The 20,081-nt window shown below is 41.0% G+C and overlaps 1 protein-coding gene across 1 annotated transcript in view; it reads left to right on the top strand.

Annotated features, from left to right (window-relative positions):
• The window catches only part of MDFIC2 (MyoD family inhibitor domain containing 2), a 34,018-nt gene extending 22,831 nt beyond the window's left edge, over positions 1–11,187 (top strand). The window contains exons 3-4 of the mRNA XM_029911191.1: positions 4,241–4,462; positions 10,928–11,187. Of these exons, the coding sequence (XP_029767051.1) occupies positions 4,241–4,462; positions 10,928–11,187 (482 nt within the window). The remainder of the gene's footprint in view (positions 1–4,240; positions 4,463–10,927) is intronic.
• Positions 11,188–20,081: the final 8,894 nt, after the last annotated feature.

Here is a 20,081-nt window from a genome sequence, read left to right as displayed (position 1 = left end):
AGGACTCTCTGTAGTATTTTCAAAGATGTCGTATTCTTCAAAAAACAGAAGTCCTTGAGTGGCATCTTTTGTTACTCTTTTGTTTGACGGTGCTGTACTGAGAAATTCAGGTTGTGTCTATGCATTTATATTTCTAGTTTTGATTTCTCCTCAAACGCACTTCAAGGATAAAACTTGACTTGAAGCACGAATACTAGCCGTCTGTGGATGCAGTAAATGTTAGACTGGCACTTATTGACTATTTCCATCTGATTTTTCAGTCTAGTTCCATTGAAGCAATAAGTGTATTGTGAGGGCGAGTGCATTGTTACATAACAGGGCAAAGTGAGCACTTGACATATTTGTTTTCTTATTAAAAGTAAAATCCTGCTCAGATGTTAGGGGCAAATTTTGAAAGGGTCCAATTCTCAACCTGGCCTCTATATTTGCAGTCAAACACTAGTTTGTGATCACCAACAAATGCTGGTGCAAATGATAGAAATCAAAATTCTAACTAGGCTTCATCTTGCAAAAAGCTCTGCATAGGATGGACTCCTGGATCTGCACATTCTGAAATCAGTGGGTCTCAGAGTGGGTACGTAGGGGTCTGCCCATATGGATCTGTTTGCAAGACTGGGACCTGAGTGACCTGTGAGAGTGAATGTCTTTTGCACCCACAAATCAGGTAGTTGTCTAAATTCTATCCCTTGTGCCTGCAATTGGTCATGACCATCAACTGTGGGGGAAACATTGATGGAGGCCGACAGGGAGGAGAGAGATAGCTCAGTGGTTTGAGCATTAGCCTGCTAAACCCAGGGTGATGAGTTCAATCCTTGAGGGGGCCACTTAGGGATCTAGGGCAAAATCAGAACTTGGTCCTGCTAGTGAAGGCAGAGGGCTGGACTCAATGACCTTTCAAGGTCCCTTCCAGTTCTAGGAGATGGGATATATCTCCATTTAAAAAAAAAAAATTACTGGCCTTTTTTGAAAACCAGGCTTTCAACTGAGAATTTGTTTTAGCATTCAAATGAAACAAAATGTACTTTAATGTAAGAGAGCCAATATTTGTTCAATTGTAGGCGGGTCTATCATCAGCAACTCATAAAAATAGATTCACCCACATATGTACCTACATCCACATTTTCATATCTATATCTGTATCTATATCTATATCTGTACACCTATATTATAGTTTGAACAAGATGTATATGGTAGTAAACCAACCTGCTTCTTGAAATACTTGTAACTGGGATTAACATATCAGTTGAAACAAAATATGACCTGAGGGGAAAAGTCACTGATTCTAAGTTTGATTGAAATCAATGGGAGCGTTGCCTTTAACTTTTATCGAAGCACAATCAGGTTGCTGGTGTAGAGACTTCCATATTTGCCTGTAACACTTTCACTTTCCTGAATATGTTCTAACATTTCAGAACATTTCTGTAACCCACAGAAAACTAAATTCTGCTCAGATACACCTGTGCAACTCCAGTTTAAGTCAACACACTGGATACCAGAGCGTACTTATCACAGTACTTATCAGCGAATATTCAGGCGCACGTCTTTTATTTGCTTTGTCAGATAACTATAGTGTGGACTATGCAATAAAACCCATGTCAGAGAAAAGCTTACTGATATGTTAGAAGTAAATTGCTTCCTCCAGAGATCTGATACCTCTATTTGTGCATCCTCTTTTTTTTTAAGCCTCTCCTACTTGGAGATACTACATAGTACAGTGTCATCAAATAAAAATGGCAGAAACATTTTTGATTAGTCCCTCATCTATGTAAGGTGGAAAATGCCAGTTCGTGCACTTGTAAATACACTCCAAGATAGTCAATTTTACTGCATTCTGGACTGACCAGGCTGGACAATGAATCAATATATGTTCGATTTTATGCAGTTGATGTGAAAGAGATGGTTATCTTCAGGAAGGGTATATTATTAAACTAGCAAAATCCCACTTTCAAACAAGCCCTCCCCTGTGCTGCCCCTCACACTTCGGGAGGAGCTCCCCCTAAACACCTGCAAAGCTCCCTCATTGTCCTTCCTCAAATCCCTCCTTAACGTTTTCTTTTGCCCTGATGCCTGCAAAAAAATTGACAACAGCCAAGCTTGGGTGTGCTGCAAGCACTGTCTAGTATGCTGATCAATACTGCCTTATTGTTTCCTTGTGCTCCTTTGTCAGCCTGTATTCACCAGTTGTCTCTTGTTTTTTGCTTGAATTGTAAGCCCTTTGGAGCAGAGACCGTCTTTTTGTTCTGTGTTTCTACAGTGCCTAGCATGATGGAATGGCGTGCACAGCAGGAAAGAGGGGAATGCGGTTAACATGAAGTCATGGGGGGAAACGGGGTCCCGGGAATGGGTGGAGGAGAGACTGAGGGGAACAAAGAACCTCTGGGGGGAGGGAGATTGGGGAGACATGGTATGGGGAAAGGGGGGCACACAGAGCCCCTGGCATGGGGGCACACAGCCCCTGCCATGGAGGGAAGTGGGAATGGGTATACACAGAGCAGCTGGTATGGGGGGGAAATGGGGGACCCTGGGTATGTCAGGAGGGGGCAATGAGGGGCACACGGAACCTCTGGCAGAGAGGATGGGGGGAGAGTTGCAGGAAGTTCCTGAAATGGAGGGGGATGGGAGGGTGCATACTGGAAATTTGGTGGAGGGAATGAAGGGAGGCAAGGAGCTACAGAAGCTATGGAGTGTGCACCCCTTAGTAATAATAAAAATAGTTTTACCAACAACAGCTCTGCTCCCTTAGAAGCCTATGTGGACCAAGGAGGGATTTTCACTCCAGAGTTCCTTTGTAGCGTACCTTGTCTTCTTTTAAAAAAAAACTCTTTAAAAAAGGGCTCAACGTTAAAAAGTAAAATATACAGCCCCGTACTTCAACTTGATATTCTCCCCATGTTCTTATACTTCACTAACCTCTAGCCAACTTTTTGGTCTCTGCGAATTACTTCGTGTACAGGCAATTTAAATTACATGCAGGCTGACTATGTGTGATAATTTAAACTGATTGTTAATTAATTCTGTAAGTAAATAGCTACTGCAATCTCTATAATCATCAAGGTTTCTCTAGCTATCAACCTTTTCCTTAGCTGCTCCTTATTATACAGTACAGAGCAAAAGTATGTGGGGGGGGGAAATGATATGCAGGATCTCTTTCTGGATCCTTGCCGCAGAAGGCAGCCCAGCTTCTTGAAAACCTTTATGGCTCTTCTTAGAATTAAATGTTTGCAAAACTGAGCTGTTTGTAGAGATTGATTTTCTGTATATAGCTTAAGAGGAAGCATATCATGAGATTTAGGTTAGATAAAAAGTAAGGCTTTGTGTGATGTGAGGTGCCAGCATTAATCAACTGGAGATAAGAGTTGATGAGGTTATATCATCCCAGTACCAGTGAGACTGACTATTAGTTATGTTTCTTGGCCTCTCGGTCACATTGGAGGGCAGGTAGAAAGCAGATATCAGAGCAAGTTTACTAGTGCCTGAGACATTCCTCAAGGCAAGACTGAGCTCAAAATTATCTTAAACCATTCCCTAATTGGTCCTTAAAATTAAGACCTATTTGGAAAGTCATAATTTCCCCCCTGGTTTTTAAGCTGTATCTCTCACATTACTATAGCCCATCTTTTAGTCCCCAGAACTAGGACATCCAAGGCACAAATGAAAATGAAGTCCTGAAACACGGCGTAAGGGTTCTAATCAGAAACCACCTGGCTCTCTTTGCAAGAAAATTATGAGCCAGGGCAAAAAAAAAAAAAAATTCGTGCTGTCCCAACTGCACACAGGTACCACCTACATGCAGTTGTACATCATGTAGCTGGCTGCCAGTCTAAAGAAAACAGTGATGCAATTGAAAAGTAGTAAGATAACTTTTTTGCCTCCTAGTTGACTACCAAGAATTATAGTTGCAACGGCTAGCATGCCACTCCAATTCGATTCCATTTGAATAAAAGTCTGTATAGCCTAGTTTGATCACGCCCCATTGAAGTCGATGGTAGTTTTTCCACTGAATTCTCTGGGTGTAGGAGAATACCTTAAACTGTAAGCCTGCAAACCCTTACTTTTTGAATACACTTTTCCCAGGCAAATATTCCCATTGAAGTCATTGGGACAACTATGATGAGTAAGGCCAAGGCTGGGGAGTAAGGGCTTATAGGATTGGGTCCACAGGTTGGGAAAATCTGAAAATGTCATTCCTTTGGTCCATTGGCTTAGTACTACATGTAGACCTTTTATTCCCTTCCCCCAGATAACCAGCTTACAAGTGAAAAACATAAAGACAAGAAACCTATGAAAGGTATTATGAGTTCAGTGTCGGAATTCAGCATCACAGACGCTCCATCCAAGGACACCAAAAATGAGAAGAAATTGTCAGACTCTAGTACATCATCATTATCTTCCCTTGAGAAGTGCAGGACACAATTCACCTACATCGAAAATGACGCATCAGTTCATCAGAGAGACAGTGATGGTATGTTTTGTAAAACAGATTAAGTGTAAGCAGATTTCTAGATAATATCCATTTAAAGAGTGCCCTGAAACACCTGCTTAAACATTGGACAGGAAGTTAAAGAATCGAAACTAAGCAATCGTGAGATGTCCTAGAGATTGTTTACTCTAGACTTGGGAATCTAAGGAAGATTGCTTTAAAGTGCCCATGACATGAGGGTTCCTATTGCCGGGCCACAATACGAGAATTTAAGTCCAGTGGGGACATGTCTGTGCCTGTGCATGGGTCTTAGGAAATAGTCTTTGCATAAGGATGCTCAGTAGGCATTGGAGGGACAGACTCCTTCTCCCCAGGCAGCAGAATAGCATTGTTATTGCTACTGCAGCTGCGCCTAAGAGCATGGAACACCCCTTATGCACAGTGGCTTGCCTGCTGGATCCATATAGTTGTGGGTCCATTCCTTCCCCCTTCCCTTCCCCTCACCCAGTCCCAATTCTGCTGCTGTGAGCCTGCTGCAAAGACTCACATAGGATCTCAGTGAAGAGGCCTTTTCGTAGTCTGCCCCTACTTATGCAGAATCCAGCCTCCTGCTTATGCTGCTTTTAAGCCCTGATTCGACAAGGTATTTGCCTAACTTTAAGCCTGGTAATAGCACCACTGACTTCAATGTGCTTAAATATAGGCATGTGCTACTGAACCTAGGTGAAGCATGGCCTTAAGGCTTTTGATTCTGGCCTGCCTTTGCTAGCCAATATGATCCCATATATGCAAAATACTAATGTTTATCTCAGTACGTCACATGACTGGGTTTTTAAAAACCTGTTTTCTCCCAACTTGAAAGCAAAATGCTATATAAGGCTGTTAAAATACAGAACTTGCATGGCTTTTGCATACTTTGCGAGTGCACCTCTAACCCAAAGAAATGTTCGCACTTTCTAAAAGGAAATGTATTTGGCTGCTAGTCCAAAATTTGCATGTGGCTATTATTTGGGGTTGTTTTTCTTTTATATGAACAAAACAAGTTATTTCTTTCTCTTTCATTATTACACAAGTCATTAATGTGCCAACACAATCATTGGCTTTCATAAGAATTTCACTAACCATCATATATCCATGCACCAAAGCAGAACACCCAGGTTCTGTAGACTTAGTACAGACTACATCTTGTGTAAACCAGCATAACGACACTGAAGTCAATGAAGTTACGCTGATTTACAGCAGCTGAGGTTCTAGTCCTAAATATGCTCATAGACATATCTGTGATGCTCTTGTTCCATAGACTAAAGTTCCTTATGTGGGCATTTTATAATAAAGCTGAAACGTGTCAGCTATATCATGTTAATGATCCTTGCATTAAGAACTACTAAGTACAGATCAACACAATAAACCACAATGCTCCAAAGGAACCATTATGATATATTGTATCACTGATTCTGTAATAATTGTAGTGCTTCATATACTTCTAGCGATATCAGAGTGCATTCAATCTTCTTTAAAGAGGTGAAGTAGTTATTCCATTAAGGGGGACTGATCCAGCAGTTCCAACACAAATGGGTGTTTTACCTGTGTAGTGATTACAGGATTGGTCTCGTAAATTGTTACTGGTACACAGGAGTGGTACATATGTGAAGTAAATAACAGATTTCACACAGTTAAAAAACGAAAAGCAAAGGAAATTAACGAAAACAATCTGTGCTCAATTAAGAATGTTAAGAACTGGACCTAAGCCAAGAAAGCCAAGGAAACTCAAGATTTGTGTTTGTCACTGAACACTTCATTCAATCTATTCTGACTAGTTATTGTAGCTGATTATTAGGCACACATATGGCCAATTCCTATTCTCTGATATAGCCATGGAAAAACCCTAAAGCCAGTGAACCCCACTGAAGCCAGCAGTGTTACCTGGCTATGACTGAGAGAAGAATTTGGCTCACTTTGCAGAAACTGCTCTAGGAGAGTCTGATCCATAGTCCACTGATGTCAATGGAGAAGACGCCCATGACTTCAATGAGATTTGGATCAGGTCCATACCGAGACTCAGCAGTATGAATTAAGGATGGATTGACATCCACAAGCCACAAAGAGCAAGAAAATGTAGAGCAAAGGCAGACCTGGAACACTATTAAAAATAGTTCTTTTGTGGTAATTAATCTAATAATGTAGAAATTGAGAGCTGAGGTCATTGTTCTCACTGAGATAAATGCAATAATGCCTTTCACAAGCAGCAGGGAAAACAGAAGAGAAAACAGGAGATTGCATCTTCTTTTGTGCAGTTTGTGGCTAATTTATTTTCAAATATATAAATGAATGCATAGGAATGGATGCTTAATTGCTAATATCTATTATTTATATACATTACTCCACTTAAAACAGAACAAAAAAGCCTCACACATGCAGATTTTGCAAGATGTGTTACATCCATTAGCACAGTTCATGGTGTGTGCTCTGATGGGAATTTAAAAGCATCTTTACTGCACATCACAGACTTTGTGCTGAAACATTACTTTATTATTAAAGTCTTGTGCTTTTTCTGTGGTCCCTTTCCTGGGTAGACCCTTAAGAACTATATCTATTCTCAGAAGATTATGTGAGCACCAGTAAGGTTAATAAATTCAGGAAAATCTGTGTTATTAGAAAACAAATCTTATTTTTTTATTTTAGAAAAAACTGAAAAGATCCCTAATTGCTGTATTATTTTTAATTTGATATATCTTATCAAGGTGCAAGGGGGAAATTTCATAAATATAAGATACCTAAAAAGAATAGTCTTAATTACACCATGGACTACTGGATAAAATGATTACATTTTCTACACTGTAAATTTCATACAATTAAATGCAGCAGTGTCACCTTATAAAATGTTTCAATTTTCTAATTATTTCAGTTCATTTACTCAGAAAAAAATATAAGCATGAATTTACTAAGTATCACCAAAATCTAGTCATTCTCATTCTACAGAACTGACTGGGAAGTTAGTTGTGCTTGTCTGAACTTAAATAGATCTTGACATATTGAAATAAGTATTAAAATTGATAACATTGCCAATGATATGCTACTTACGGAAAGAATTTCAATCACATGCTATTTATGCTTTATTCTACCTGCTGAATAGACGTTTTTAAAAAAAATAAAGAAGTTGGAGTGATTTTTTTTATTTTATTTTTTTTATCAAGGAAGCTTTAAAAAAAATTCTTCTGGAAACTTTCTGGATGTGAACTTCTCAGTTAACTTCACTGGTCATGTTGCATTATGTTACATGATATATATCATGCCACAACAGAACAAATGCAGCTGAGTAAGATCTGACAGTTTGTCATACTAGAGCAAGCAATTTGATAACATCCAATATTTTTTCCTGAAAGTACCAGTGGAAACAATTCTCACTACTGAGAAATATTTTCCTTAAAAAAATAAAAAAAAAAAAAAAGATGTAAAGAGATTTGGGCCCTGAAAATTACTTGTGTTGATCCTTCAGGAGGGGGGGGAAAAAAAAAGACAAAAACCTTTGTTGATAGGCATTGCAAGGTGCAGTCAAGTGTGGCTTCTGATATGGTATCACCACAAGTATAGCTGAAGAATAACAACTAACAGAGAAAGAGAAACAAAAAGCTGAATGAGCAAGGGAAAAGGTCATGTTAGGGTTTCCGAAATAAGTGAATGCACTGGAAGTGCAAATCATTGGCAGAATCCACCACACTTCAAACTGCGTCTCCGCCAATTTCCAAATAGTTCAGATTTGCCTCTGAACACCTTATCTTGCTTCAACGCTAACAAATGGGAGCTGAGCTGTTTGGAAAATCTGGCTCCAATTCTAGGGGCCGAGCACGGGGAAATCAGACCCTGGGTGAGCACATTAAGGCAACCTTCTGGGGCATGTTATATATCCTGTAAGTATGAAGTGGCTGCCAAAGCACCTGCAACATTACAGGACAGGTTTCAAAGTAACAGCCGTGTTAGTCTGTACTCCTGTTCTTATTACAGGACAATTACTCTAGTCATGAGCTAGTTCTTCTGGGGCTGATGCTTGCTGATACGTAAGAGTTACTCCCTTACACAATGCTGGAAAGAAAACGACTTCCCTTTAAAATGTATCTTTCCTAGTTGATACTCTTTTTCTACATTTTTTCCCTTTTAAAAATTAACAAGCATGTGAATTAGAAGATGAAAAGCCTATTTAAGAGAGAGGGTGAACTGTGACCCCGGGCAGAGCATAGAATACCAAACTGCAATGTGTTAACTCTACTCTGTACTCTTCCTTTTCCGCCCCCTTTTTGGTAAGTGTTGCAAACTAGCATTCACTGAACTTCACTGAAAATTGAAGCTAGACAAATTCAGACTGGAAATAAAGGCATAATTTGTTAATAGCGTAATTAACCATTGGAACAACTTACCAAAGGTTGTACTGGTGTCTGCATCACTGACAATTGTTAAATCAAAACTGGATGTTTTTCCAAAAGATCTGCTCTAGGAGTTATTCTGGGGAAGTTCTATGGCCTGTTTTATACAGGAGGTCAGACTAGAAGATCACAATGGTTCCTTCTGGTCTTAGAATCTGTGAATCTATTAAATCAGACTCCTTATAAAAATCAGACTAGAAGCATGTGATTAATCTGTGCTGTTTTACACCACTCCACAAGTGAGTTCTGCTCTCACCCATAAATTCATCTAAATCCTCATCCATCTGCCATAATTCTGTGATTTAGCTATACAGCATCATATGCATCCTAACTGACCCTTTCCATCTGAACAACTAATAACTAAGCTTTTAGCAGACTTTAAGGGCCTGATCCAATTCTCACTGAAGCCAGTGGAACTCTTTCTGTTGGCTTTAGTGAGCATTAGATCAGGCCCTAAAATGCTTTGATGGGCTGACAGCCCAGAAAATTATTATTTCAACACCAAGGGCCCAATCCTGAAATCTTTACATGCAGGCAAAATCCTCACTGGAAGTTTTGCCTGCAGAAGGGGTACAAGATTGGGACTGAGGATTTCTACATTGAATTACAAATTCCTATCTGAAAAAAATAAAATCTATTCTGTAGCCCAGGGGTCAGCAACCTACGGCACGCGTGCCAAAGTTGGCACGCGAGCCGATTTTTCCTGGCATGTGGCGTGGGCTGAGCCGCTCAGCCCCGCCGCCACTCTGGAGTTCCCGCTGCCAGCTGCCGGCTCCTGCGGGACCCGCCGCGGGTCCAACTCAGCACCGGCTGCTGGCCTGGGGTTCCTTCCCCCAGGATAGCAGCGGGCTGAGATCCCAGCTGGCAGGAGCCGGCAGCCGAAACCCTAGAACGGGGGTCGGGCTGAGCCGCTTAGCCCGCCCTGCTCTGGAGTTCCCGCTGCCGGCTCCTGCCAGCCGGGGTCCCTGCGGGTCCAACTCAGCACCCGCTGCTGGCCTGGGGGGGAAGGAACCCCAGGCTGGCAGCGGGCTGAGACCCCGGCTGGCAGGAGCCGCCGGTGAAAACCCCAGAGCCGCAGCGGGCTGAGCCGCTCAGCCTTCCCCGCTCTGGAGTTCCCGCTGCCTGCTCCTGCCAGCCGGATCCCCGCGGGTCCAACTCAGCACCCGCTGCTGGCCTGGGGGGGAAGGAACCCCAGGCTGGCAGCGGGCTGAGACCTCAGCTGGCAGGAGCTGGGGGCAGAAACCCCAGAGTGGCGGCAGGCCAAGCCAGTCGCTGCTCTGGGGTTCTGGCTGCTGGCCCCTCGCCAGCAGGGGTCTCTACCATGCAGCTCCACTCACCTTGCTTCCGGTTGGAGGATCTCTCGCAGACAGGGTCCAGGCCTCCAGCCCTGCTCAGGCCTACCAGCCACCTACTCCACTCACCTCAGCTGCCAATCTTGGTTTCCAGCCTTTGCTCATCCTGCTTTCGGGCCTGGAGTCCCAGCAGGCCAGCCTTTACATATAACAGTAGTTTGGTTATATATTATAGACTTATAGAGAGACCTTCTAAAAAGCGTTAAAACGTATTACCGGCACGCGAAGCCTTAAATTAGAGTGTATAAATGAAGATTCGGCACACCACTGCTGAAAGGTTGCCGACCCCTGCTGTAGCTTATGGCAGATGCTGTGTATGAGTGGAATTACTGGCATCACACTAGAGATATGATTGTGCTTTTTTGTAATAATGTAGTACAATGGAGAGTATCCTCACTGAGTGAAATTCACGCCTATGCAGAGGGCCAGCCCAGGGCATCAGCCCTACTTAAATCCCTCTGTACAAAGGTGAGTTTCACTCATATGGAATACTTTCATCCAAAAGATGGTGGGTTTTTTTCTATCCAGACCAAACAACACAGGACATCATTTTATGTAATATGTTTTACGTCTGTAATTTTTCAAAATTATATTTTAAGCTTAGTTTGTTGTCTGCAGGGATCTCTGACTTCTGGGTCTCATTTAAATGTAGTTACATCTGCCTAAATTTGGAGTACTATGGTAGTGAATCAAGCCCTCTTTCTTTCCTGTATCTCACTCTTTTTCTTTTTTCTTAGATGAATGTGCATCTCTTATCCTGGCCTGCTTGTTCTGCCAATTTTGGGACTTTCTTATAATGCTGCCTAATACCTGTGAAAATTGGTTGATAAATATGTGCTGTCCATCCTATAGATATCACCATACCTCCAGTGAAAACCACTCCAACAATGACTGTAACTGTGACTGTGACATTGATTGCAGCATTTTTGAATCCTGTCACGAAACCAGTGAATGTCTGGAACTTGCCTTGGAGATTTCTGAAGTCTGTTATCGCTAATAGGAAACAATTGACAGAATTCCCACAAACTGTCTGAATGGAAACTGACAGAGTAAAAAGGATATAAGATTTTTTAAATAATTGGAGTGTTTGCTAACCAGGGCTGTGTGTATTCTCTGATGTCCCTTTGGAAGAACTGTATAGCATTACCAAAGAAAATTCTGTTTGTATGATTTCACAAGCCACTGAAGCCAATAAAGAATGAAAACCTGTTTCCTACCTTGCCACAGATGAAAACGAAATTCCTAAATACCAGCTGTGCTAATTGCTTTGCCCAGGATCAGTCTCATGCTTTTATAAATCTCTCTATTGCATTCAACATGGATTTCCCTCCATCCACAAACATAAGACACATTAGGATATTCTTTTAGGAATAATATATATTAAGTCATCTTCCTAATGGATTCATATATAAACATGTATTACATATTGTGGGGTATTATTAATAATGTATGCTATAACATCATTTTATAATTAAAAATGTATTTATACAATCTCTTAAAACACACTTATATGCTCAGTTTAGGTAGAAAAGAAAATTAAGTGAATTAGAAACCATGCTAGATGTAATTACAATAAAGGTCTCTAAAAAATCTCCAGTGAATTTTGAAGAGGATGCATTTTAACAGGGTACTGCAATTCAACAGTGTATTAATGTGTGTGCCTATCATTATGTAATATCAGGTTATGCCTATTGTTCATTAGTTTAGGAAAGAGCTCCTTAATTCTAATTAGCATTAATAGAAATTGAATGCACACTTCTAGAGGAGAATTTCCCTATGGATAGCCAGTAACGCTTTTTCCCAATTTTTGTTTGTGTGATTTTTTTTTGTAAAGAGCAGAATATTGTAAGCAATAACAGTGTTGGAAAACAGACATGAGTGCACAAAAGATAAAAAAAATGCACAAAAGATAAAAAATGACAGTATCCAACTTGGAGGCACTTACTACAGTCTGTAACACTCTCTGTATTTTTCTTTTCTGATAATGGGTCTGATTAATAAAAATGAAATGAACATTGTACATTACACGTGTGACAACAAAAGGATGGAAATTCAGCTACCAAGGGGCGGAGAATCCGCATATTGAGCAAAAAGGAAAATATAATAAGTTGCTCGTTCGTGTGGGAGGTTTACATACTGAAGCTGGCCTGCTCTGTGGCAGCATTTGCTTTCTATGTGCACTCACAGATTTCCAAGCAAGCCCACTGATTTCAGTACGGAAGAAATATTGTGCCTATAGGGTCCAAAACAGGCATCCTTGTGAAAAATGTACAAGATCAGATCCTCATCGGGTACAAATCAACATAGTTCCATTGAAAGCAGTGCAGCTATAATGCACAGTACGTCTGTACTACAGGGGTTGTGATTGCAACTCAAGTAGACATCTCCGAACTAGCTTTAATGTAGCGAGCTCAGATCCCAGAGCAGTGACGCTCTGGTAGCACATGCTTCGGACCGGTGCAGGTTAGCTCCACAAATAATTACCCAGGGTTCCACTCCAGTAAAAGCTAATTTGGGTTGGTCGACTCGAGCTGCAATCACAACCCATGGCAGTACAGATACCACCTGGGATTACAATATAGACATACCCTGATTTATACCATGTGAGCATCAACCCTGAAATTTACAAGAGATTTAAAAAGATGCAACAACTACTCGTGTATTTCTTTTCTTAAAAAAAGACCGTACAGTAAAAATGTTAGATTTGAATACTCTTCTTATAAATATTTTAAGGCCTTTTAGTCTCCTTTGCATATTCAACACTTTTTATTATAATAAAAATATATATTGCATCTGGCAAAAGGCGCAGTAGACTCAACTGTACCTGATTTCTGTGCCTCTTGTTGAGCTGGGGGGGGTGGAGTAGAATAGGTCTGTTTACACTTTGTTGTATTACGTACCATACAATGTCAAGCTTTTCTCAACTTCAGCCAGTTTAAGGATTAAAATGTGTGTTTCCAAATTGTCTATCCTGTGCCAAATGTCCTACTGGGGAGTAAATTTTCAGTGTGGAGAACTGGACACAGAGGTCTGCATCCCTCAAACCTTTATTCACATTAGTTCTCCTTTCCTTATTTATGCAAATAGTTTCATTGATTTCAATGCACATATGTGAAAAGATAAGGAAGATTACTCATGACCCTGACACTGCAATGTGATGCATTCTGGAGGACCTTTGCCCAGTTGGCCTCAGTCAGATTCATCAGGAGCAAAGAGGTCTGTCCACGTGCATCGCCTAGCAGGATTGGGGTTTATTTGACTAAGCCTTTGTAGAATTGGGCCCATATTTCCTATTACCTTTCAAAGCCAGCTTTTCTTCATATTGGAAAACATGGGTTCTCAACCTGTGGGAAGGGGAGTGGAGAAATGGTGAGAACAGGACCAGGAGAATCACAACCACAACAATGGCTAGATGGGTCAGGTCTCCCAACACTTTTTTCTGCTGTGACATGCGGTCAGCACATGGAAAAAGTTGAGAACCACTGCAGCAATCAATGATGGTCTTTTAAATAGTACAGAAGTGTCTCCTCACCTAATAGTTATGGGAGCATGCTATTTGGTTTCTTGTTTTATAATGCAGATGGATATTTTTGTGCTCTACAGCATGAACTAAGAAACCCTGGAAAATGTTCTTCATCCTTATGTTACCTTAATCACCAAAAGGACTAACAGTTCATGTCTTCCCTCATAAAACGGTTAATTGTAAAATACAGCATACTGCATGTTCATGACACAGAGGAACTATTTAGCACATTGAGATCAGACAGCAGAGCAAGTGGGCTAGAATAATTCCCCCCCTGAAATATTCCAGAAATTAGCTTTTCTATTTAGAGATCCATCTTATTCCCACACATACCTGACTTTCACAAGTCAGACAAAAACCATTCATCAGATTCAGACTTAGACAGACATTGTACAGACAGGTTAAGCACAGGTACTAGAAGCAATTCAGAGCTGCGTTTTTTGTTTCCCTTAGAGAAAGGCCTACTCACCCAAGTGGGAGGCATTTGGGTGGCATCATTGGTCCATGCTGTCAGAATCAGCTGTGCTGCCAAAGTGAATGTCAGCTCTGCAATGTGTGAAACCTCAACTCTTTAAGACAAGGAATAAAATATCACCATTTTGTAAATGGGAACATCTCCCTGATACTCTGCCTTTCTTCAGCAACTTTATTTTTAATCCATAAAACACTGACAGATTGGGTGGAGGAGAGAGCCAATCACAACGAGCCACTTGTTCCCCTCCTACAGAAAAGGATAACGTCCACTGCAAACTTTCTGAGAGTCTCCTCATGAAGATTCCTCTGCATCCTCCTCTCCCCCACCCCACCCCACCCCACCTCGGAGAAAATGGCCTTGCTCTTCACAGAAGGCGCATAGGGCACAACATGGATTTGGCTGTAATCACTTTAAAGGCAGAGATTGCCATTCACTATATGTTTTTACAGCTCCTAGCACAGCGTGGCCCTGACATGATTGGTCTCTCACTGCTGCTGCAATATAAATGTTAAACAACAAAATAAATAATCATGGAAATCCAGGCTTTGCACTGAAACTCAGTTCTGTTCCCACAGACCACAGGCCTGGCGTCTGCTTCTCCATGGCAATCTGAATCCCTCAAGATGTGCAGGAGAGGAACCCAGGACCCGTGTCCTCAACCCAAGAAGATGGCCAGGTATAGAGAGGAGAGCAGGCTGCATTGGCCCCCTTCAATATCCTCCAGCTTCTGAGAGCTCCGGGGCTGATTTTACCTTCTGACACAATCTCAGCTTAACCAGGATGACCAATGTCTTTCAAGCTGGCAGTGGTGGCATGACTCTGATTAGGATCCTTAGGCACTGCTGTAATATAGATAAATTACTATTAATTATTACTATATCATTCCTGTGGTTGTTTTTTAAAATAGGTTTCTATTGAGAAATTGCACATTATTTCATCGTACAGCATATAAATTGTACAGCCTAACAAGTACAGGCAAAATAATGAACCCCACATAATGACCTGGATTTTCTAAATATTGCATGTGAGTAAGAAACATTGGCATCTGATCTGTGTTCCGTGGCCTATATAAAATGAGTTGGTGGACCCAGGCCAACTCCTAATGGGCATGTGCCTACATCATAAGCACCACCAATATAATAGGCACCCTGAGCAAAGATGCCAAGGATTGAGTGTACACAGAGCCCTTCCTGGCCTTTACAGTAGCTCCTCCGTGCCCTGGGTCAAGGCACAATGTAAAGAGCAGTGCCTGTGGTGTGTCAGCTCCCTTAATAAAGGGCTTTGTTCTCCAGAAACATCAGTTGGTGTAATAATAGAATTCCGAAATGTAGGGATCAAATTCTGCCTCCCCTCTAAACTCAATGGGATAGATTGGGGGGCAAATGGGGACATAATTTAGGACTTATGCATCAGAATTAATCTAGATCTCAAAATGCTTGAGCATCCATTATTATCCCAATTTTACAGATGGGGAAACCGAGGCACCGATGTCATTGTGATTTGCACAGGCACCAGGCCTGGGAATAGAACCCAGTTCTTTTGACTTCGAGGCCAGTTCACTACCCAGTGGATCATGCTGCCTCCTTATAAAATTGAAAGGAAAAAAAAGCTGTTCACAGACATTCTAGGGAAGGCATGCCAGAACAGAATGTGTTAAACGACAAAATAATATTGAAAAACTATGCTTCTGTCTTAGACAATCTTGCAACTGAAACATAGTTATGTTCATCCCCAGACAACATTATACTAAAATGAACATGGCACAAAAGGAAAAAGAATCATATGAGTGCACAAGAAAATGATCATCAATGTCATTAAACTGTATACACAATGTATATTGCCAGCTTTGCCATGTTTTTCTATGAAATAAAAGTAACAGCAAAGAAGAGAGGGAGATTTTATTAGATCAACTGTATAAAAAGCATGAATGGCTTCCATTAGCACAGCACAGTTGAGAAAGGACAAGATTTAAGTCTAATATAAATATGAGAAAATTATACAACTGAAGTGACACGTCCTGTTTAGAAAAGACAGAGCACAGAGAAAGGAGTAAGAAGACAGCTGAGAATTTAGTTTTATAGTGTTCAAATGTATGTTTCGTCTTGTACAGTATTTACAACTCCCTGGCTTGAACATCCTGTTAATGCTTCTATTTTATACTGTACCTGCTGTCGCTATGTAATAAGTGCACAGCTAAGTTACAGGAACATCCTTTGTTCGTCTTTATTCCAGTAAATGGGTATCATCTATCTCCCCAAAGTTTTAGTATTCTTTATCAGTAGATAAAGTAATTACACACACACACACACACACACACACACACACACACACACACACTCTCTCTCTCTCTAAATATTATAGCTGGCTGGAGAATGACAATTACAGGTTTTGAAAAGAGTGAGAACTGTGGTTTTTCTCCGACATTTTATTTCTGCACTGGAATGAAAACAAAACCTTTCCAATGTTTTAACAAAATGGAATTGTATCAGGATATCTGTTTTTCAGATTAAAAAGGTCAGGTTTTCTCTTTGGGTCTCCCTCTCTCTGGAAGGGACTGGACAGTCCACCCTGAACCTCAGGAACGTTGTCAAAATCAAAATGCCTCTGCAGAATATGTTGCCTTTGCCAAAACACCACATTTCGACAAAAAAAATTGTTAAAGAAGTTTTGGCCAGCTCTATTAAATATACACAAACACAGATTAGAGATAGATAGATAGATAGATAGATAGATAGATAGATAGATAGATAGATATTAGCCAATAACTAAAATGGCAAGTGATCTTTAATTTTCCTGGAATTTTCTCTTGCTGGTATAACCTCCACTCTTTTCTGCTATATTGGAGGCAAATGTGCAATGCTATATGCTGGAGAAGAATTTGCAAAGCCACGTCTTATTCTGTGGATATGTACTATTCACTAGCCTCTGTAGTTTTCACTTTCTTCTCTCACTATCTTATTTTATGACCTGCTCAATCATTTCCGAGTTTACATGTAGCTATGGTTTTTAAAAGAAGTTTTCTAAATATTTAATTTCAGTAGAGCTTAAAATCAGGGACACACATCAAGATTCGTCTTTTCAAAAATATAATAACCAACAATTAATCCATTTCCAAACCCTCACTTTTAATATAAAATTCAGAGTTTCGTATAGCCTATAACCCATACATACCCATAAAGTCATTATATGAGAGGGAAAACTGGAAACATCCAGTTGGAAAGCACAAGGTATATTTTTAGTTACATTAAGCCAACTGTATGCCGCTCTGCACACTTGTGTAATTCCAACATAAAAAATAATCCATAATATTCCAGAGGAACAAATCCGATTTTTAGTTATATAAATTTTCATATAAGTCCATCAAAACTCATTCCAAAAATGTCTCAGTCTCTTTGAGAGCTAGAGTTGGAACAAAAGACCGAGTCCTTTAAAATGCCTTTAGAGCTTCCAGAGATGTTAAATCTAATTGCCCATAGCATAGCACCGATCCACAAAGGTTTAAGTCATGGAAAATGAGTTTTACCTTTATAAAAGTTATACTACACAAAGTTTATCATGGCACAGTAAAGTCAAATATAACTTGCTCCTTACATATTCCAGGTGGAAATAAATTAACCTTTGATGCTTCACCTTGATTGCCTAGTCAGGCCAGAAAAATGTATTTTCTTACTAAAGAACTACATATTTTTCCTTTTGAGTGGGTCAATCCAGTAAGAAATGATTGGAGGCCAAGGCACATATAAAGGTTATGCATGAGGAAACTGTTGAAATCAGGCAGAGCCAAGATCAGTGTCATTTGATAACCTTAAGAAGCTGCTTTATTATTATTAATTATTGGTATTGCAGTAGCATCCGGAGGCTCTGACTCAGATCAGGGCCCCATTGTGCTAGCAGTGTATATACACCTTGGAAGAGACTGTCCCTGCCCTGAAGAACTTACCATTTAAATAGACAAAGGATGTATTATTATTACAGATGAAAATCTGAGACTAAGGCCTTGTCTACACTACGGGGTTAAATCAACCTAAAGTTACGTGACTAACGTAGCTGGAGTCGACGTAACTTAGGTCAACTTACTGCAGTGTCTGCACCACGTTGGGTGTGTCTCCCGTCAACTTCCCTTATGCTTCTTTTTCCGGTGGAGTCGATGGGAGAGTGATCTGGGGTCAATTTAGCGGGTCTTCACTAGACCCGCTAAATCAACCCCAGGTGCATCGATCGCCGCAGCATCGATCCCCAGTCAGTGTAGACACACTCAGAAAGATTGAGAACTCCACCCTAAGGTACTTGCCTGGAATCTGGGATGAGCCAGGAACTGAGCCCCAAGCTCCTGAGTGCCAGCCCAGGGCCTTAATTGCAAGACATGGCACAATTCAGGATGGACATGTCTATAGAAAGGAGAGAGAAGGAAAAGCCGGAGACACAAATCGTTTTAAAACGTCCTTGCAATAATTCAAAAGGGATCTTGGTTCTAATTCTTTTTGATATAGGACACGTTTTTAGACCTTGCCCCCTGCATTCTGCAGACCTGAGCCATTTGCTTCTTAGGGCAGGGTTAGATACACAGGCGTTATTCAATATGGACTTCAGTTAAGTCTGGAGTCAAGCCCCAGCAGCCTAGGATAGGCTAAGAAACAGGGACCCCTCTAATCCTGGTTCTAACACCAAATCCATCTGCAGCCTTAATAAGAAATAGCTACATCGCTGAGAACAAAATTTACGGCTCTCTGTGCTACAATACACTTCAGATTGATGTTAAGTTTAGTTTTTAGGTTGAACTAGATTGCCCTGCATCTGTATCTTGGGCTCTCCTCACAAATTACCTTGTGAAAAACCAGGTGATTCAGCCAAAAACTTTCAGACTTAACTTGCATTTGGAAAACAATTAATAGACCAGTATGGCCTTGGAATTCTTCCCCTCCCACCACACCAAACCTGTTCTAGTTCCATCAAGCGCCAAAGGATCATACCCCCACCCCTTATGGAACCAGAGAGTTCCCCCGTCTATAAAACAGAGTTTAAAGGCCAGCTGCTGTTACAGTCTGCAGCCTCACTTGCCAGACCCCAGGATCTATATAGGCTCACAAAGACTGTAAAACGTTTGGTGCAGAGAGGGGGGAAAAAAGGGAAAAAATTGCCTGAGAGCTCTGCCAGACATTTTGTGCTTATTTGCACCCATGCCAAACGATTGGCAACTTCTTTCAGGGGGCACCAGAATGTTACCCTGCATATACCCTGGAAGTCAAAGTGTTTCCCAGATGGCCAGCTATCACCTTCTCCAATGTCAGCTCTCTACAAGACATGACCAAAACAGAGCTGCCCTCTTCCTATGACTTGGTTAATTCTGGGTTACGTGCATACAACTTTGGCAGGTTGAAGCTCAGTTAAAGTTTTAGTCTCTCTGGCAGTCTAAGAAACAGGGACTCCAGGGTCCTCATCCTGGCTATGACGTCAAATCCATCTGCGGCCTAGGACGAGTCACTTAACAGCCCTGCCTCATTTTCCCTATCTGGCAAATAGCACTAATACCTACTTTGCAAAACTGTCCTGAGGATTAATTAAAGGAACATAATCAACTTAAAAAAAAAACCCACTTCTCTCTGAAATAGTCATCTCTTCTGTTGTTGCAACCCTAACTGCTACAGGGCCTGTGACTAGAAAGCAGGTAGCAGGGATTAAAAATGGCTGGTGTTTTCGTTTGTTTGCTCTGTACTTCGGGCAGCACTTTGTGAAGAGTCAATGTTGCTGTTTTGATGCTGGTTATTGGCACTTCCTATATCTCGCAGTGGTGTGATGACATCACCTTTATACACAGCTCTGCAGGGGAAGCTCATGTGCAAGCTCTTCCCCAGGCCTACCACAAGGTTTTGTTGCAGCTACAGTCGCAGAACGG

The sequence above is a fragment of the Terrapene carolina genome, unplaced genomic scaffold, assembly GCF_002925995.2.
Source record: "Terrapene carolina triunguis isolate 2854851 unplaced genomic scaffold, T_m_triunguis-2.0 Scaffold89, whole genome shotgun sequence".
Classification (NCBI taxonomy): Eukaryota; Metazoa; Chordata; order Testudines; family Emydidae; genus Terrapene; species Terrapene triunguis.
Note: the sequence above shows the minus strand (reverse complement) of the source record. Positions and strands in the feature narration are given on the sequence as shown.